The sequence below is a fragment of the Haemaphysalis longicornis genome, unplaced genomic scaffold, assembly GCF_048455015.1.
Source record: "Haemaphysalis longicornis isolate Haplotype H1 unplaced genomic scaffold, Haemaphysalis longicornis Haplotype H1 scaffold_26, whole genome shotgun sequence".
NCBI lineage: Eukaryota > Metazoa > Arthropoda > Arachnida > Ixodida > Ixodidae > Haemaphysalis > Haemaphysalis longicornis.
This window is the reverse complement of record NW_027526319.1, coordinates 2,666,583-2,685,265: the sequence shown is the minus strand read 5'-3', so window position 1 is coordinate 2,685,265 and position 18,683 is coordinate 2,666,583. Positions and strand designations below refer to the sequence as shown.

The 18,683-nt window shown below is 45.7% G+C and overlaps 2 protein-coding genes across 6 annotated transcripts in view; one reads left to right on the top strand and one right to left on the bottom strand.

Annotated features, from left to right (window-relative positions):
• Positions 1-10,940, top strand: part of LOC144172800 (uncharacterized) — a 33,940-nt gene extending 23,000 nt beyond the window's left edge. For 3 of the 5 annotated variants that reach the window (XM_077701415.1, XM_077701414.1, XM_077701416.1), the window contains 2 exons: positions 3,878-4,004; positions 8,099-9,505. In XM_077701415.1, coding sequence (XP_077557541.1) covers positions 3,878-4,004; positions 8,099-9,284 — 1,313 coding nt within the window. In that variant the 3' untranslated portion in view covers positions 9,285-9,505. Of the gene's footprint in view, positions 1-2,632; positions 3,831-3,877; positions 4,005-8,098; positions 9,506-10,783 lie in introns of those variants that run through there. The other 2 variants (XM_077701417.1, XM_077701418.1) reach the window with 2 other exon arrangements.
• Positions 1-18,683, bottom strand: part of LOC144172799 (uncharacterized) — a 168,381-nt gene that overhangs the window by 50,586 nt on the left and 99,112 nt on the right. The gene's annotated exons all lie outside the window — the stretch shown is intronic.

Genomic DNA, 18,683 nt, shown 5'->3' with positions numbered 1-18,683 from the left:
CGATGGCCGCTAAAGAAAATATCATGACCCCCCCCTGTGGGAAGGGAGCACGCAGCATTCGCCGCATAGTCTGCAATCGTGTTGAGAGGGAACAGTTATGCATCAATTTTCATCTCATGTAGCTACAGTGACACTGAACAGATTTTTATAATGCTTGTTGGAGGAAATTTCTGGCACTACAGACTGTCTCAAAATCCATTCTGAATAGTCGGTGGTGAGTGCTGCAGGGTTCCTTGAACTGTTACAGTGGACCCTCGATACGAATCTCGCGGGACCGTGAGAAATATTGGTATCATCCGAAATTCCAACATAGACCAAAAATTGCACATGGTTTTGCATACAGGACCATGCCACTGCTTGACACAGTGAGCCCGCCTGCCAGAGGTCTGAAAGCGTTCAATTCTAAGCGAAAGGGCAACGTCATTTGCTTTCTTCACGAGCACTTTTGCGTCAATGTTCGCTCCAGTCGCAATTACTTCCTTAAACCACAAAAGGACATCTTCAAACTTGACATGCTGGGCTGTCTTGGCCTGCTTGACATTCACGCGGGAGTGCTGCACGTTTTACAACAATGGTGCACAACGTGACAGCGGCAGCGAAAGCTCTTTTGCCACGTTGCTGCGCTTCCTTTTCGATTCACTGTCGGCTTTATTCGGAATCTCCAGCTCCTCCTTGAAGGAAAGGGCTTTCCTCTTATGCGACATGGTTGATTTGGTTGGGAGAAGCCCATTCACAGTTAAAACCTTGCACACACGTCTCAGCAACCAAAAATTTACCGTGAGCAGGCAGCAGCAATGGTGAGGAGCTGCACATTCTGAAGGGGCGGTCTCTCACCCAAGACCAATGATATGCCACCAACTGAGCTACGTTACTGCTTACCCAAGGCCATCAAATCATTCTCCCCCAGCAGCATCGGTAACTCGGCATCGGCATTCGGCATTCTCCCCCAGCAGTTCATCGGTAACTCGGCTGAAAGGTTGATTGAGCGCCAAGCACATGGCGACCTGAAGTAACGTCAAACAGAAAGCCCATCAGAGGCCGAGCTTCAGCTGACGGATAAAAGCGCATTTTTTCCTCGCGCTTGCCGTGCGTGTTGCGTGTCCCAACATGATGGATGATAACGGTTATAGCGCGATGAAGAACAGGCCACAACGCAACAAAAAGTAGTTACCTAAAGATCCACAGCACCGTGCACGAAACCAAGCGTACTTAAACTAAAGTGCAGCGCGTTCAAAGGAGGGTGAGCGATAGTGTTACATGTTCAGTAGGAATGAGTCATTTGTGTGTGATAACGCAATGGTGTCTGGCGGACTATTTGAGCGTTGTGCCTTTGCGTGTTGTTTTTCTCCGCGGCGGTACTGGGGGACGGACGCGTCACTCCGACGTCTACGTCTCTTTTGTCACCAGTTTTGTGGAATTGAAACCGCCGTAGTACGCCTGTGCTTGCCAGTGAGGTGCGTTTTGGTGTCGGTGGCTGTGTTTGAAATATACCTGACTGGTGGAATAACATCGTTTGCCTGCTGCGGCCGCCGCTGAAAGTGTAAGTCACCATTTCATTTTTCCTTGTGCGATACGGGAAAGCTCGCGCTCGTTCCCACCTAAACTTCAGCTGTCAATTATAACAACTGGCGCTCATGAGTGCTGCTCAGCGTTGTTGGTTCTTGTGAAGAATTAAGTGGTCCCATACATGTGCTTCCATTTGTGTGGCGCCAGTTCCATCTATCCTTTTTCTGGCTTTGTGCTTCCGAACAAGCGGCTGTGCTCCCACTGCAGGTTCACGACGTTCAGCATGCGTTGAAGCAAGACGTGTGCAGTATAAAAGTTGCGGATGTACAAGCTGGCTTCATTAAACTCAAGAAGTGAAGCTTTCATTTCATTATTTTCTTGAGCAACGTAAAGATATTGTTGAGCGACAAAGTAATTACACTGCCGCTGGACTTCTCCGTCGATTCCGTCCGCATCTGGCGCGCCTGATGAGGAAGAAGTGAGCAACTACGACAGTAACACCATAACCAGTTTAATACCCAATCTGTTAGGTTTGTAGCGTAGCTTTAATTGTCGCTTTATTTGGTTACCCCTTAAAATATAAGGCATTCAAAGGTCACAATGTTTCTCTTCTACCCCCAAGTTGGCATAGATGTCTTGCAAAAAAAAAACCTGAATGTTCGTGCATTCCGAACCCATTGTGTAGTGCATTGCCTTGTCTCTGATCCTGCATGGTTAGAAAACGAAATTACGCTAATAAAACGTTGACAGTACGACATTGCAGTCGTGATTAGTTGTTTATGCGGCTACATTAGCCACAACAAAATTTCACAGGACCGCTGGCGTATTGCTTTGTCTATTGGACTTTTTTAATATTACCTAACGCGACGGCAATAAGAGTGAAGCCCATTTTCGGTGAAATTCCGGACTGTTTTCTCAAGAACGAGCCAAGTAACTGCTACCATAAAACGCAGTATTCAAAAATGAATAGTGCAGTATGTTTCATGTTCCACAGCGAGTGTTAACAAGCTAGAAGTTTAGGCTGAATATTTTCACACGTACATGTGTTAAGGCTGGTGCTAGGTGTTGTATTTAGTAAGCAGCGTGCATTTAGCATTATAGTGAGCTATTTTTTTACTTATTACAGGCGCTACGACGTAAAGGTGTTTCCCATGGACAAGTGGCGGATGCAGCTGAGACAAGCCTTCCAAGCTGGGCTATTCTACAATAGTGCTGCTGAACAACATATTGTGATCTTGGCAGGTTGGCGAATTACCGAGAAGGAGGATCTTGTTTTCATTTACCTGAATGCTTCTGTTTTGTAGGAATCTGTGGCAGTTAAACGAAGCATAATCGGTTCGCGCTTCATGAGGAGCACTTTTTTTTAAATTTTTTTCTTGACTATTGTGTTTGCTTTCGTGTTGGTGTTCGTATTCTTGCCACTGTTAAGCCAGGTTCCTCGTAAATTTGATGTGCATAATAAAAACTACACAGAGAGACCCGGTGTGTTGTGTTGCTCAATTGTTTTTGGCAAGTCGCACAATTGCTTCGAAAGTTGATGCAGTTTGTTTATTGTGCCTCGCAGTCCGATTTCTGTTTTATACATGCCATTGTACAGGAAGTTATCTAACGAGTGCGCATTAAATAATCAGTGCGCACTCATCAAATTATTTCACGTATAATGGCATGTATAAAGCGAAAATCAGGCCGTGAGGCAACTCGTAAAATAGGCAATGGTCATAAGGACTGGCCAAAAGACCAAAAATGTGCATGAAAATGGCGTGCGGTCCACCCATAGGCATTATCATGGCAACGTACTTTGCCAACCGTTGTCCAATATTGGCCTTCCAGAGCTTGGCCAATTGTTGGATTGTCACCTTTCCGAAGCGCCAACCAATAAAGGCGGCCGAGGTATTGCCAAGCTCGGGCACATTGGCCACTGATAATTTGTCATGCTTGGGCTTGGCAATTTCTGCTGCTTGGGATAGTTCTTGCACAAAGGCCTATTAAAAAGTATTTGTAGTAAAGGTCAAAAGAGGCTGGGTAGGTCAAATGCACACCCAATAGAAACAAGCATGTTTCTTTAGTGTAATTCACCAATTTCAAAGGTAGCATGAGGAGTTGTGTCATATGTCATATTTATTGAGTTTACCAAGCCTGCTAAATTTTTCTAGACCGTTCAGGCACTTATGGGTAGCGTTTATGCCTTTGTCAGTGTAATAAAGTGCGGGACCTAATGCTGCACCATGGAAGCTTACCTGAGGGCTCACAAGATGCGCCAGGCATCCGCAAATTTCACTTGGACTTGGCAAACACGCACGGTGTACTCAGATGTACACTAAGGGTTGGCATAACACCGGTTTTCTTAGATGCTGTCACTCTATTTTTTCAGTGCCACAGGGGAACGATGCCCATGCCTTAGTACCTAACAAAGACCGTGCTTCACAAGCCAGCGCAGACACTGTGGGAAAAGCTAGCCTTGACGCCTGCTCCTGCCGCCCACATCCTGGCAACACAAGGTAAGGAAAGGCGCAATCCTTGTAATGCTGTTGCTTGTACATGCACACAGTACAGAGCCTGACTTATCATTTTATTGACTTCATCTTAAGTGACAGTCCAGGTATTGTGCAGGACACAGAGGTTCTGAGTAAGGTTCGAAGCAGTAATCATGGGATGGTTATGTGCAAGGTAAGCCTGAATCTCGAGAGAAAAAAAGAAACTTGTGAAAGCTAACCAACCCAACACGCAGTGAGAGACAAAACGGAGGAGTTTAAATAACTCCAAAACATATTTTCGCTTCTAAATGAGAACGAAAATAGAGTAGACAAGCTAAACAACAACATAACAGCAACCACAGAATCAGCAGCTGTGGGAGAAGTAGCATGTAGGAAAGAAAGGGGGAAACTGACCAAGATAATGAAGGAGCTAATTGCGGAACCTAAGAACAGGAACATGAAAAGTGCAGTGGACCAAATTGAGTTAGCAGAGCTGTCTAAATATATTACAGGGATAGACAACCGATTTTTGTCGAGTATATATTCTCTATCCCAAATTATAGGGCATCACTTAAAGCACCTTGATGAGAAACGGTTTTGCTGATAACGCCCTAGAACTTTTTAAATCGAAATATTTCGATCTAAGAGCCGTATGTGTCCCAAAAATAATGCTGGCAACCATGACAGAGTAGCTTGGCAACATACTTTTGTCTGTAAGTGAAATGAAGAACAATATTAAAAAACTTGTCCCCAGCTAAAAAAGTTTGAATCGCAGGCTTTCCTGTTCCTTTGTGTGTCTTTTTAATGCAACGGTCTATTTTGCACGAATGCGCCATCTGTTGGGATAGACGATAGGTAGAATCTCGCTTCACGTTGTGGAGGTGGGAAGATCGATTCTCCCCGGGCGCGACGTTTTTTTTTTTAAGCTGCCGTTGGCATATTTGGAAACCGAAATCAAATATTTTGGCAGAACAAACGCCCCTGACTCAGGCAGAATTGTCAAAGCTCCTTCACTGAGTCTGTTTACTGAATGCTGCCGTTGATTTTGGGCATGGAGACTCAGTTAGCCACACTGAGAGCAACCCAGTGAAGGTGGGGGGCATGTCTTTAAAATTTTGAAAATAATGTTTAGAAATACCTATACAATCTAACCTTGTACAAATACTTGTGTTAAAAGGTTGTCAATACATAAATAAACATTTCAGCATTTACAGTAGCTGGTAGGTTTGCAGGTCACGTGACAGGGACACATATTGTAGTATCAAGTTTCGACACTACGAACCGCCACACTTTCGATTTCAGGAAGTTTGCTGCCAAATTAAAATTATTTCCGCGAACTTTGTTTAGAAATTGCTTGTGGTTACCGGGCTGTATAAAACGCTGGCTTTCATATGAGCTAGAGAACATATACGCGACATAAATCGGTTGTCTGGTTCTTTAAAGGAGCCATGAAGAGAAAATGCAAGTTGGTTTTATTCGGAAGATTTTGTGGTTTATAGTGCCCCCAGCGCTTGTCCGGATACAAACGGTGCTTTATTCACTGAGAAATTAAACAATTTAGGTTAAAATTTCGATTTTCCCGCTCAATCGTGCGTTTTCGTGGTCCCAAGTGACATCACGGGAACCGACCGCTCTGCAGCCTAGAGTACCTTCATTCACGCATCCGCCGTACAGGGTAGAGACACGTAACGCTGGCGCCGCCATGTTCGGTTGCTCGCTCGCCGCCGAAGCAAGTCATTGTGTCAAAACCGCGCTAAAATTATCGCCGCAACGCGGTTTACTGAAGAAGTTTGAATCATATTGTCTGTTTCGCGTTGCTAGGTCTCGTGGGAAACGAAAAGAATAACGCGTTGAGCCCGTTGGCCCAATTGCGGCGGCACGGGACCGTTGAAAGGTTGTCTCCACCCTGTACAGCGGTGTTGGTTTGTTCCCGCGTTTCTTTACGTTCCGTAACCTAGATGGCGCCACCATACCGTGGCAAGCGTTTGGTTTGTTTTTGCCCGCATTTAAACCTGGCTTGTTTTTGTTCTGGGAGAAAATATTCGTTCCCTGAAACAGTGCTCGCTCGACAAATGGGGTCACGTAAGACACCGTTGCTTGCGTCAATCGGCCAGTGTCGTCTGAGACAACCCCAAGCCCCGTAGTGCTGTGCAGCTAAACCAAAGCATGCTGTGCGCAGTACGAACAGCAGAACGCATCAGTACTTCTATGTTTACGTGTGCTTTTGTAACTTCCATTTTTTGTCCCATCATTCTTATTGCTTTGTAAAGAATGTGACCTAAATTTAAGCGCAAATCGCTCGTTCGTCTAGTTTGTAAGCTCTACCTAATTTGCGTCTGCTTCTGCCAGCCTCCGCCAATCGCAGAGCTTAGCCCATGTGACATCACAGGTTCTGTTGCGGGAAATGAGCTGGTGGGTCGCATGACCATTCCCGTTTTTCCTAATTATGTAGCTTATTCGAGCGAAGTTTACATTAAAAGTAGTGTCAGTATGATTCTAACGACACAATCTTTTGAATGAGCCAAACTTGTGTTTTCTCTTCATGGCTCCTTTAACAGAAGTAAAACAAATGACATTCGTGCGTATAAAATGGCAGTGCTAGAGGAAATGCTGCAAATAGGGGGAAGTAGGAAACCAACTTAGAGGAGCCTTCACATCGACAGACAGAATGTACTTACTCAGAGAAGAGCTGAATAACATTACAGCTGTGTAACAATAAAGGTAGCAGAATGATTCTACACCAGACTGTATGCCAGCAACATTAGATCTGGAGAAACCACTGAGAGTACAAGCCTAATTTGCAATGTCTCTCTCTTTACTAAAGAGGAAGTAGGAAAGGCTCTCAAGGACATGAGAAGAGCGAAAGCTGGAGGTGACGACAGCATAACCTGTAGATCTTTTGAAGGGAGGAGGAGATATACTAGTGGAAAAGCCTGCTGCACGATTTTTAAATGCCTATTAAACACACAAAAAGTGCCAATAGCCTGAAAAAACGCCAACATTATTCGATTAAAAAAAAGGGAGACACCAAGGACCTTAAGAATTACAAACCCAACAGCCTACCCGCAGTTTGCTAGCTGTTCACTAAAGTTATGACCTTCACTTTTGTGTACTGTATGTTTGCACTAACACCGAGCATTTGTAGGTGGATCAACTGCTTTGTTAGGCCCAGCAGCTTACTGTTCACGTTTCTTGCATTACAGTTGAACCTCGTTATAAGAGACATGGATGTAAGAGAAAAATGGGTATAAGAGATGCTATTCGCCCACATGGCTGGCTGCCCTATCTTTCCCATTAAATTGACCTCTTTTATAACATCGGATGTAGAGACAGTTGGTTATAAGGGACAAGTCATCCTTGAACTTTAACCAGTAATCTCGCTTGTAACAGACACTAACTTCAGGTGCAGTGCCACCAGTCACTAAGTGCAGTTGCTTCCATTGTGGAAACGCAGGTGGACGACAGACGCCTGCAGTCGCTATTCATTATAACTTCAGCAAACACACAGCTATGAAATGACGGTGAGATGCCCTGCCAATGGAAATTCAACTTACAGAAGTGGTCGAAGTTTACTGCCATCCCTTGGAGCGCGACCGCACATGCGGGCTCTCCCACTCGCGTAGCTCCCATCAAGAAGCATCGCAGATGTTGTGTCCTGCAAGCATAATGAATAGCCTGAGCACACAGTGGAAGAAGTGGTGCGCTCTGGCTACTCATCAGGCTTGTGAACTCAACATCTACGATTTATCTTCCACAAACAGTGAAAGGGAAAAAAGCTTGTAGAATCGGTTGTAAAAAACAGTGTAAATACAGTCATGAAGCAAACAAAGATTCAGAACTGTTTTATAATTTCTGGGAGCAAAACATAAATTAGAATAAATCTTTCGCTACATGCTGTACCATTCTTTTGAGCTTATTCTAGTCATACGGTGCCCACATTGAACTAGGGTCTGATTAGTAAGTGAGAACATGGTTCCCTGCTCATAAGAGCCATCTCGTATAAGAGACAGAAACTGCTCCCCAGTACTCGTCTCTTATAAAAGGGTTCAACTGTATTTTATTGCAATTCTACTTAGGCTTGTGTGCAATTTTGCCCACTTGTGACTTTCTGATGACAGTCTGGCAATCCAGTTTGAAGAGAAGACATCATCCTGCCTGTTCTATCAAGAAAGCAAGCACCAGAGCACATACATGGAGGTGTGCTCCAGTAAAATGCATGGCGTTTGCACTGTTTGCAAGAAATCTTGTCATGGTAAACAATGCCAGGATAACCATATGAGAGTGCAGACCGGCGAGAGTCCCTACACTTGCAGCATCTGTCAGAAGAGCTTCACTAAAAGAAATAGCCTCGTTACTCATGGAAGGATCCACTCTGGTGAGAGGCCTTATGTGTGCACTACCTGTCAAAAGAGCTTCACTCAAAAAAGCAACCTGGTTGCTCATGAAAGGATACACTCTGGTGAGAGGCCTTATTTGTGCACTACCTGTCAAAAGACCTTCACTCAAAAAGGCATTTTGGTTGCTCATGAAAGATTGCACTCTGGTGAGAGGCCCTATCTGTGCAGCATCTGTCAGAAGAGCTTTACTGACAAATCTAACTTTGTTACGCACAAACGATCGCACTCTAGTGAGAGGCCGTATGTGTGCAGCATCTGTCAAAAAACCTATACTAATAGAAGTGGCCTGGTTTATCATAAAAGACTGCACTCTGGTGAGAGGCCCTACCTGTGTAGCATCTGTCAGAAGAGCTTTACATGTAATGGCAGCCTTACTGTTCATAAAAGATTGCACTCTGGTGAGAAGCACTTTGTGTGTAACATTTGTCACCAGCGCTTTATTCGTAAAGAACACCTGGTTAGCCACGCAAGAGTGCACTCTTGTGAGAGGCCGTATATGTGTAGCATTTGTCAACAGAGCTTCAGTCATAAAATAACCCTGGTTAGGCACGAACGACTTCACTCTGGTGAGAGGCCGTATGTGTGTAGCATCTGTCAGAAGAGCTTTACTCATAAAGGCAACTTGGTAAAACATGCAAGATTGCACTCTGGTGAGAGGCCGTATGTGTGTGGCGTTTGTCAGCAGAGCTTTACTGAAAAAGCCAACTTGGTTAGGCACGAACGATCGCACTCTGGTGAGAGGCCATATGTGTGCAGCATCTGTCAAAAAAGCTATACCGGTAGAGCTGCCCTGGTTGCTCATGAAAGACTGCACTCTGGCGAGAGGCCCTACCTGTGTAGCATCTGTCAGAAGAGCTTTACAACTCATGGGGGCCTTACTGCTCATAAAAGATTGCACTCTGGTTAAAGGCACTTTGTGTGTAGGATTTACCACCAGAGGTTTATTCGAAAAGCCAACCTGGTTATCCACGCAAGATTGCACTCTGGTGAGAGGCCATATGTGTGCAGCATCTGTCAGCAGAACTTTACTCATAAAGCAAACCTGGTTAGGCATGAACGATCGCACTCTGGAGAGAGGCCATATGCGTGCAGCATCTGTCCAAAGAGCTTTTACTGATAGAGGGAACCTGGTTGCGCACGAAAGATTGCACTCTGGAGAGAAGCTGTATGTGTTTACGATTTGTCAGAGAAGTTTTAGTGGAAAGAGTTACCTGGTCATTCATGAAAGCTTGCATTCTGGCCAGAAGCCCTATGTGTGTAGCATCTGTCAGCAATGGTTTACTCAAAAACCCCACCTTGTTAAGCATGGAAGATCGCATTCTGGCGAGAGGCCAAACTCGTGTGCCATCTATCAGAAGAGCTTTACTCAAAAGCAATACCTGGTTAATCATGAAAGATTGCCCTCTAGCAAGGAGCCCTAATGGGTTGCAGGTCAGACGTGCCTTGCTAAAAATTTTAACCCAGGTGATTGGTCATGAAACATTTTTGTTGGGTTGAAAAACTCTGTTTCGGAAATTTATGTCTGAAACTTTGTTGTGTTTTTTTGCATTGTTATGCAACCAAAATGTCATATTTCTGGCCTATACTAAAAGATTTTCTTGTTAAGGGTTGGTATATGTAAATGAGATGTTGCATGCATAAAACTTTTTGTTGTATAGAACATTTGTAAAAAACTCATTGTTTTCCAGGACGTTTGCTAAATAGAAGGGTGCACAGTGATGGAAGGCTGTTTGCCTCCAGTGTCAAAGAAGCTTCACACAGAAACGGTCATTACTCAACAAGATCACATGGTGGCAAATTTTCGTGTTCAGAGTGTGTCAGAAAAACATTGCCTTGAAAGCAACTTCAGGATCTGCGATGGATAATTGCACACATATGAAAAGATTGCAGACAGATTGCACACCAGCACATGCATTGCATTCTTACAATCTAAACACTGGAATAAAGTCATTGTTTTACGTACATGGCAAAAGGTTACTACATATACCTTCGCCCTTCATCAACCAAGGAAAACTCGGGGCACTATGGGTACGGTACCTCTCGAAGAACTTTGCTGAGAAACTGTACGCATCTTTTATCATAGGCAAATAGAGTGGCTGTCACACAAAATTGCTCCTGGACCTGTAGAAATAAGGTGTTCCATATGTTTTGGTCTGTGAGCTCCTGCCCATTCACTACTATATCTGTCTCCTGTACGCCATGCTTTCTTAGTCTGTGTTACGAACCTCAGTGTTAGTGTCTACAGTATTTGCTCATGTGCTAGTGTGCTGAAACGTGTGTGCATAATAAATGGACGCCTTATACTGATTGTCAAACATTGTTTTTTTCATTCGTGTGCAATGAAGACATCACCCTGTTAACAAGATGCACCTAAAATGTGCACTTTATTGTATCCATCTCATGCAGATTGCCTCCAGTTAACGTATGCAACGTTCTGTACCTGTCACCACACTCAATGTTCTTCAGTTTGGCACAGCAGACCCGACCCCGACGTTTGAACTGCAAGGGTGTGTTAATAGCACAGCCAGGGTACAGTTGGGAAAAATAAGGTAGAGCCTCTCAATTATTATTGGTCACCTAAGTGATTTTGTATGGCGGTCGATTGCATCGAAGCAGTGGTGAGGGCAAAGTACGTAGCTACAAAAATAATGGTGAAATGTAATTTTCGGACCAAAAAGCAGCCTAACCTCACCATTGGTTACTGCGTAATACTGCAACGTTTTCCATGCCTCAAACTTCTACGTGGATAAACAGTAAAGTAATATTCTATATTTTATGGGAAAAATGAATATTCCCCATTCCTATTACAACTGCCAGGCCACATAAAAATCTACACTTCCCAAAGATTCGAAATCCATAAATACTATCAGCCTTCTGATGCCAGGTGTGTGAACAAAAAGTACTATTTGGGTCATATTATTTTAGAAGTTACGCAAAAAAAACTGGAGTATCAAATCTAATTTTCTAAATTACAGCTTTTTTTAGCTTAAAGAAACTTTGGGGCTTTTTAATCCAAATGTACAATAAAGGCTTCATGTTCAGCCGTGGAATGCATGTAGGCAGTGGCATCCAGAGTTGCAAATATGCAGAACTTGTAATGCAGTACATTGTTGTAGGTAGCGGTTTTCAGGTGTTTGCTGAAGGCAGTCACCTCTAATTCACTGTTTCTGCTGTAGCCATTCCTGTTCTATCTGCTGAGTTATGAGGAGCGCCGTATTACTTTTGATCACGAACGTTGCTTGCAATGTCCGTCTCATGACTGCAGCCATTCGAAATTGTTGTACAGTACACAGTCAATCCCGGTTATGTCGAACTCGCAAAAAAAACCTATTAGTTCGATGTAGGGGATAATTTGATATAAGCAAGCTAAGGAATTGGATGTCATAAGACATAGCACGTATAAAAACACTATTGATGAAACTGCCTTACTGTCGCAAGAAATAGTCGTTTATCTTCTGATTGGACAACCTTGCTGCCCGAGTGCATAGTCATTTATCTTCCGATTGGACAACCTTGCTGCCTGAGTGTATAGAAACTTCCCCACATTGCCTAAAGGTCAAAGCAGCTGAAATCGCAACCTTTCACATTTGCAAAGAAGCGCCTGACTAGTGCAAGTGCACCAATCACTTTGGAGGTTGTGGGCAGAGGATCGTCGTTGTGTTCCTCATTGCTCCCGCTTTCACTTGTGCTCGTACGATGTCGGCAATCTAGTCTTGCAAAGTCTCCTATGGTAGTGACGCCATCAGCCACACTCACACACTCACCGACCGTTGATCTGGCAACGGCGTCCAGAAATTCTCCAGGTGGTTCCACACTTCGGCAACACCGGTGGTGTCTTGGTTGTACACTTCAACCTCGTGGTAATGTAACGGGGTAAAACGAAATAATCGATATAGCAAACTAAATAAAATTGCCCTTGAAATCTCCATAGAGAACAATACATTTGAAACCTCGTACAAAGTAATATTGACCTGGTAATGGATATGAACAACTATATTAGCCTCCCCCCGCAAAAAAAACCCCGACCAGGGTGCATGAAGTATTCTGTGGAGTTCAACGGTCGTTTCGTGCGGCTGCTTCAATATTCTCACGTCGACCTCGCGGCCATAAACAGCCATGCCACGTGCGGCCAAGCGAGTCTCCTTACTCGGCCTTCCAGGGGGTGGAGCGAGCGGCCGCGCGGGCGATGTGACGCAGTGAGTAGCGGTGCAAAGGGGTTTCCGTCAAAGCTTGTGCAGACACGGTAAACGATGGAGGAACCGACCGACGATGCTATTGTCGCAGATGTGATTGGACAAACCACCCCAAGCGACAACGAAGATGCCATGGTCTCCCGTGCATGCACCTTTGACATGCAGAGGTCGTCGCAGGAACTTGATGCAATTGACGTTATACGTCGTTTCTTAGGCGCCCATGGCAACGGTGCAAATGGCATCAACGTTGTGGCCACCACTGAAAAGCACGTCTTTCGTTTGTGATATCCAAAACAAAGGAGCATGACCAACATTTTGCTATCTATGTCTAGCGGACAATACAAAGGCAGTGTTCACGTTGAGCAAGCAAAATATTTGTTTTATTCATTTTCCATTGCATACAAAGTCTTATAGTTGTACAGTGGGCCACGAGGCGGTTCCCTTCTTTCCATGCTTACAGTTGTTCACCCAACTGATCATACATTGCCGTAAACGGTTGCAATTGATAAAACGAAATAATGGATATAACGAAGCAATTGCGGCTCCACTTCAACTTCGTTACAATGAGGTTTGAGTGTGCTCCTCAGGATTTTCAATCTGCACAAGCCAGCAGATATAAAGCAATTTCGGGCGGTTTCTTTAGTAACATCTGCCCAGAACCTACATCGACAAGGTGTTCTTGGGAACCTCGTGCCTATCGGGGACGTGCGACTCCTGACCAATTGCAACTCAATTTACGATTGCCAGCTTCATGGTAAAAGGTAAATTTGGCCGCTTCATGCGAGGTAGAGCCACACTAGCGCTAGCCACTACAGCTACACTCCTAAAAAAGCCCACAAAGCGTGAATGATCCAGACGCAATGAACAAAAAAAACATGGCGGGCGGGTCAGGATCATTTTTTTTCAACGGGGTGGGGGCGGGGTGCAGACAGCTCGCCCTACACTGCACAGTCACAATAGGGAGAGCGGGGTGAGGGAGGAAAAAGGTCTGCCCGCTGCCCATGAGGGTCCGGGCTTTGATGCTGGGGCTGGGCGAATCCACATTGAGGGATGTGCCTGCGGAATTCCTCCACCACTTCGTGGGAAAACCATCTTGGGGAAGCATGTTTGCAGCATTTCGCATTCGATATATAGGTTGTCGCCGGTATTTTTGTTCGATATAAGCGTAGTTTTTGCTATATATTCGCATTGTAAATGTACCGTGACTAGAAATAGTTCGATGTACAGGATAATTCGATGTAAACGGGTTCCATATAGTCGGGTTCGACTGTACTTAAAGCTTGTGACTTTGTATTTGTAGCATACATCACCAACTCAGCAGGGAAGTGCACATTCAAATTTTTTTTCCCATCGAGAAAATATATCGACTACCCTTTCTTGACCATTACATGTAAGGGCGAAACGTTTTTAACTCTTGGCGATAACTTTACCGTTACACAAATGCAGATCTAATTTTGGTCTTTTTTACTGATATTGTTAAGGTATATGGGAATTACCCCGTTTGAGGGTGTTTCGATGCTATGATTTGAAGCCAGCAATATAAAGCCTACAGTCGAGAGTTTGTGTGGCAGCAAGGATGGTTAGGTCTGCTTGGTCGTGCAGCTGGGCACGATGTTGAGTTAATTTCATGACCTTATTAGTGACATGAGCTGTTGGCTATGCCTCTGCAGCGAGCCCTAGTGAAACCTCTTTAGCAAGCAATAACGCTGATTGATTGGCAGGCTCTGGTGGCCAACTGCACTTCCCAGCAATTGCACTGAATACATTGCGAATGGTCGGTCAAGGCTGGTTAGGCGGGCCTTATGACTTCTGCCACTGGCACGGAGGGCTTTTCCCATGTCTACCCCAGTCAATTCTGGCACCAGCACAGAGTGCATCTTGATTATGCCAGCAACCCAAGTCACGCAGTGGCAGCAAGCTTCTCCTGTGCACTAGGGACATTTGAGCACTTTTAAGGCAGTGCACTTCGTGTCAGCCCCTCAAGCTGCTGCCACCTTAAGCGACCAAAATATTGACGAAAAGCAGGCCAAAATTTAGGTGCCCCTTGGAAGGGACATCACCCGTACTTCACGTAGTTCCTCCGCACAGATAATTCAAGGCCTCATCAGTCAGATCAATAACTTTTATAGGCACCGTTTACAAAGTGGCACAATTTCCTGTCAGACTCCTGCCTAATGCCATTGTCAGCGATCATGCTGGGCACACTTACCCGAGACCGTGTAGATCAAGTTGAAATCTTGCTTCCATATTTCAATGTTTGCATGATGGATGGCACAAAGATGTCATTACTTTTTTTGCACGGCAAGGTCATCTCCTGCACTGTTCCGGCTGTCCATTCCTCTGCTGCAAAGCCAATTTTTACAGCACCTGTCTTCGCATGGGTCACGGAGCTGTCTCCCCTGCACCATCCACCCCTCAGCACCGCGCGCTGTTTACCGGTCGGCCCTAAATGCACCTCAGCCTTCTTCCCGTACTGATCTACTAAAGGTGCCACGACACGTCCCCGAACCTCAATGGCCCCTCTGTCAATTGAGCCCTCATTGCTGCCACACCGCTGTTAGAACCGGTTCTGTTTATCTGCCAGCCGCGTCTACACAGACCCGAGCCTTGGAAATATGGTCATTCTAACAGTTCTGCTCTGGTAGATGTCGCCTTATTGAAGCTGGTCACGGGTCACAAGCACTGTCCGCAACTGCATAACTCCAGCGCCACAATCGTTCCCACTCTGAACACGGCATTTGGTAACACTATTGAGCAATGTCAAGGAGGAGGAGGAGGATAAACATCTTTATTGTGTAATGAATTTGTGTGACGTCTTCAGGAGGTGGAGTCCTCAGTCCAGGACCCAATATGCTTTGCCAGCCGCTACAGCCCGCTCCACCAGTCGAAGCTGGTCGGGCAGGCATGAGCTGGACAGGGCGCACCCTAGAGCTTGGGAAAGTTGTACGGATTCGGTTTGGAAAGAGGGTGGGAGGGGCATCCACCAACCATGTGGAAAAGAGTACAGTCTGCTCCACAGAAGGGACACCTAGGGGACGTAATGTGTTCGGAGTAGTGGCAGACTCTTTTTGGGTGGGGAAAGGTGTTTGTTTGCAAGGCATGGTAGTGGTGTACCTGCTCTATTGGCGGTGAGCGCGAACACAGGCGGCGCTGCGAAGCGCGCCTCCGTGACGTCAGCTTAGGGATTCTCGCATTTGTCGTCTGCTTCACTCAGGATCGCTCTCCCTGTTGTTTCTTCGCGCTCGGTCAACGTCTGATGCTTGTCCGCACCAGAATTGGCGTGTGGGTAACTTTTTATCATAATTATAGGCTTAAAATCGCATACACTACCTCATGGTGTCGATTAAAGTATAGTTTTGGATACCGCTACGGGAGAAACATTGCCGGCGCCACGCCATTCCTTGCGAAGCCGGTCCTGTGCGGAGTGCGAAGAGTCGGAGCTAGGCGTCAGCTTCTCATGTAAGCATTCGAACAAAAGGAACAGTCAGCTGCTATAACCGATAACAGCGAAAATGGAAGACCAAAACAAATTCTAGGCCTTCAGGGCTGTCGGCTTTGGCAGAAGGCATCACGATTCCCGGTAATCATATGTAAGGTAAAACAGTTTTTGCAACCTTGCCGAACGCTCGAACTTGTTTTGTCACATCACTTTACGTTGTCAAGGCATGAAAGTTTGCCGACATGCACTATAGACTGCAAAAACTTTAGGTTGAGTTCCCAATAACCCAGTGTGTATATACGCGCGTGCTGATTCTATACCAGGCATCTAACGAGTATGGAGGTTTATTGAGCAAAACGAGTCACGTCTTCGTTAAATTTATAGTAACACATATATGTTTGTTAAGACCTGGAGGGATATTTCGGAACATGTTGCACAGCCATATCTTCCCGATATTCGGATATGCGTTATAGGAAAACTGCACTCAAGAGGAGTGGGAGCTGGAAGGGGAGGAGGGGAAAACTTTGTTTAACAATTAAATCGATATGGTTAGTGGGCCGGGTCCTCAGTCGAGGACAAGAGAGTAAAAGTAATTTTCTTCAAATCATAAAATGCCATCCCGAGTAGAATAGGATTTGTTCTTCGCGCCTGGAAGGGTTGAAAAGCAATAAAGAGCTACTTGGAATTCTTCGGTTTAGAGTCTTGTAATATATGCAGGTATACTATTTATTACGTTAGTTAGCGAGTATACCATGCCTTCAACACCATAATTATGCCATCATTGTTAGAGCTGAGAGGCAGTTCGTTATGATAACGATATAATTACGATAGAAATTCGGAGCACAAAAGCCACCTTCGAGTACTGTGGACCACGTTGTTTAGGGCGCGATCGCGGTGGCATAGCACAAACCTTCTCATTGTATTTGCATGTGAATAAACAAAGCACGCTGCGGATATGCACCTTCTTGCACGCAGCCGTAATGAAAGCCAATTTGTGAAGAAGGGAATGTATGCATAGAAAATGAAGGAAATATCCACACAACGTTTGTAAGGCTCCCAAACATCCCGAAACCTCCTAATAAGAAGTTGGTGACGGCGCAGAAAAATTAATGCGTTGGGCAGGAAAAAAAAGCAAGAAACATTAATCCGATACAAGACAACAACGAAAGAAACAGAAGAAAGCCGTTTTATTTCCTGCTGTGCGATGAGCGTGTAGAGGCCGCTACTTGGTACATAGCATTAGACTGTTGAGTCTTCATAGGAGCATCTCAGAAATACTGGAGGGAAGCATACGCATTTTGAATACTTATCGAGAAGCTCTGATCGCTGATCCTCGCGAATAAGCAAGAAAGGAGGAGTTACACACGATCTTCTGACCGATACTCTGAAGAAAGTTGTTCTCTATCTCTTCGTGTGTTGCAAACTTGTGGGGGATACAGCTTCAAATTATTCAGATGTGTCAGAAGCTGGCAAAATAACTGAGTCGCTAGAAATACGCTTTTTAACGCACTACAGCAACGAAGCGGGCGATTTCTAGCCCAGGCACTGTTGCCCCTCACAAGTGGAGTATAGCAGACGACAGCGGCGCGAATCCCTAAGCCGACGTCAGAGCCAGGGGGCGCCACTCAAACATCTCATCACCGATAGGTGTCGGTGGGGTGGGGGAAGGGTGCGCCGGGCCAGGCATAGATGTTGGGTCATTTCTCTGTATGCCAGAAGGGGAGTAAATCTCTCCAAGGCGGCGTCTTCACTCCTCGTGCGGCGTGTCATTTCTCGCGCAAGGTCGTGGGCCGTCTCGTTCCCTCTCACTCCCAGATGGGCTGGAGTCCATACAATCTGGATCTGTCGCTGCGGGGGGTGGCGTAGTAGTATTGCGCAGGCCGCAGCGTGCACCGTTCCGGCCTGGAAGTGCCGGCAGGCCTGTTGGCTGTCCGTCACTACAGTAGTAGCCTTGGTTGAGGAGATGGCAAGCGCGATTGCCGCCTGTTCAGCTTCAGCTGGTGAGCGTGTTTTTATAGAGGCAGTGATAGTTGTTCCGCCTTGGGCAGGGCTTACTGCCAGGGCGAACGCTGGGTAGGAGGGGTATGCCGCCGCGTCTGTGAAGATGGCATCACCATCTTGACTGTACTGCCGTGAGATGGCCTCCGCACGAGCCTTGCGTCGTCCACTGTGGTGTTCCGGGTGCATGTTACGGTGTAACGGTCGGACTTGAATGCGTTCTTGAATATGTCGGGGTAGGGGCTCTGGAAGTGGGCCGTTGTAGCCTGGTGTATTTATTCCTAATTCTGACAGGACATGGCGGCCAGCCTTGGTGAGAGAGAGCCGTTGGTATTGCTGTAGCAGATGTCCTTCAACTAGCTCCGACGACGTATTATGGATGCCGAGTTGAAGGAGGAGCGAGGTGGATGTGTTCGGGGGAAGGCACAGTGCGCGCTTGTATGATCTTCGGATTATTGTATTCACGCATTCTTCTTCGTGCTTGTTGAGCAAAGCATATGGGACTGCGTAGGTGATGCGAGAAATAATGAAAATAATGAAGGCCTGCACGAGACGTAGCGCCGCATGCTCCCCAAAGCCACGCCTCTTCGTGATGATCCTGCGCAGCATATGAGACACCTGGTCCGTAGTGTGTTTGAGGCGAGTTACGAGAGTGGAGTTTCGTTTGTCGTGCTGG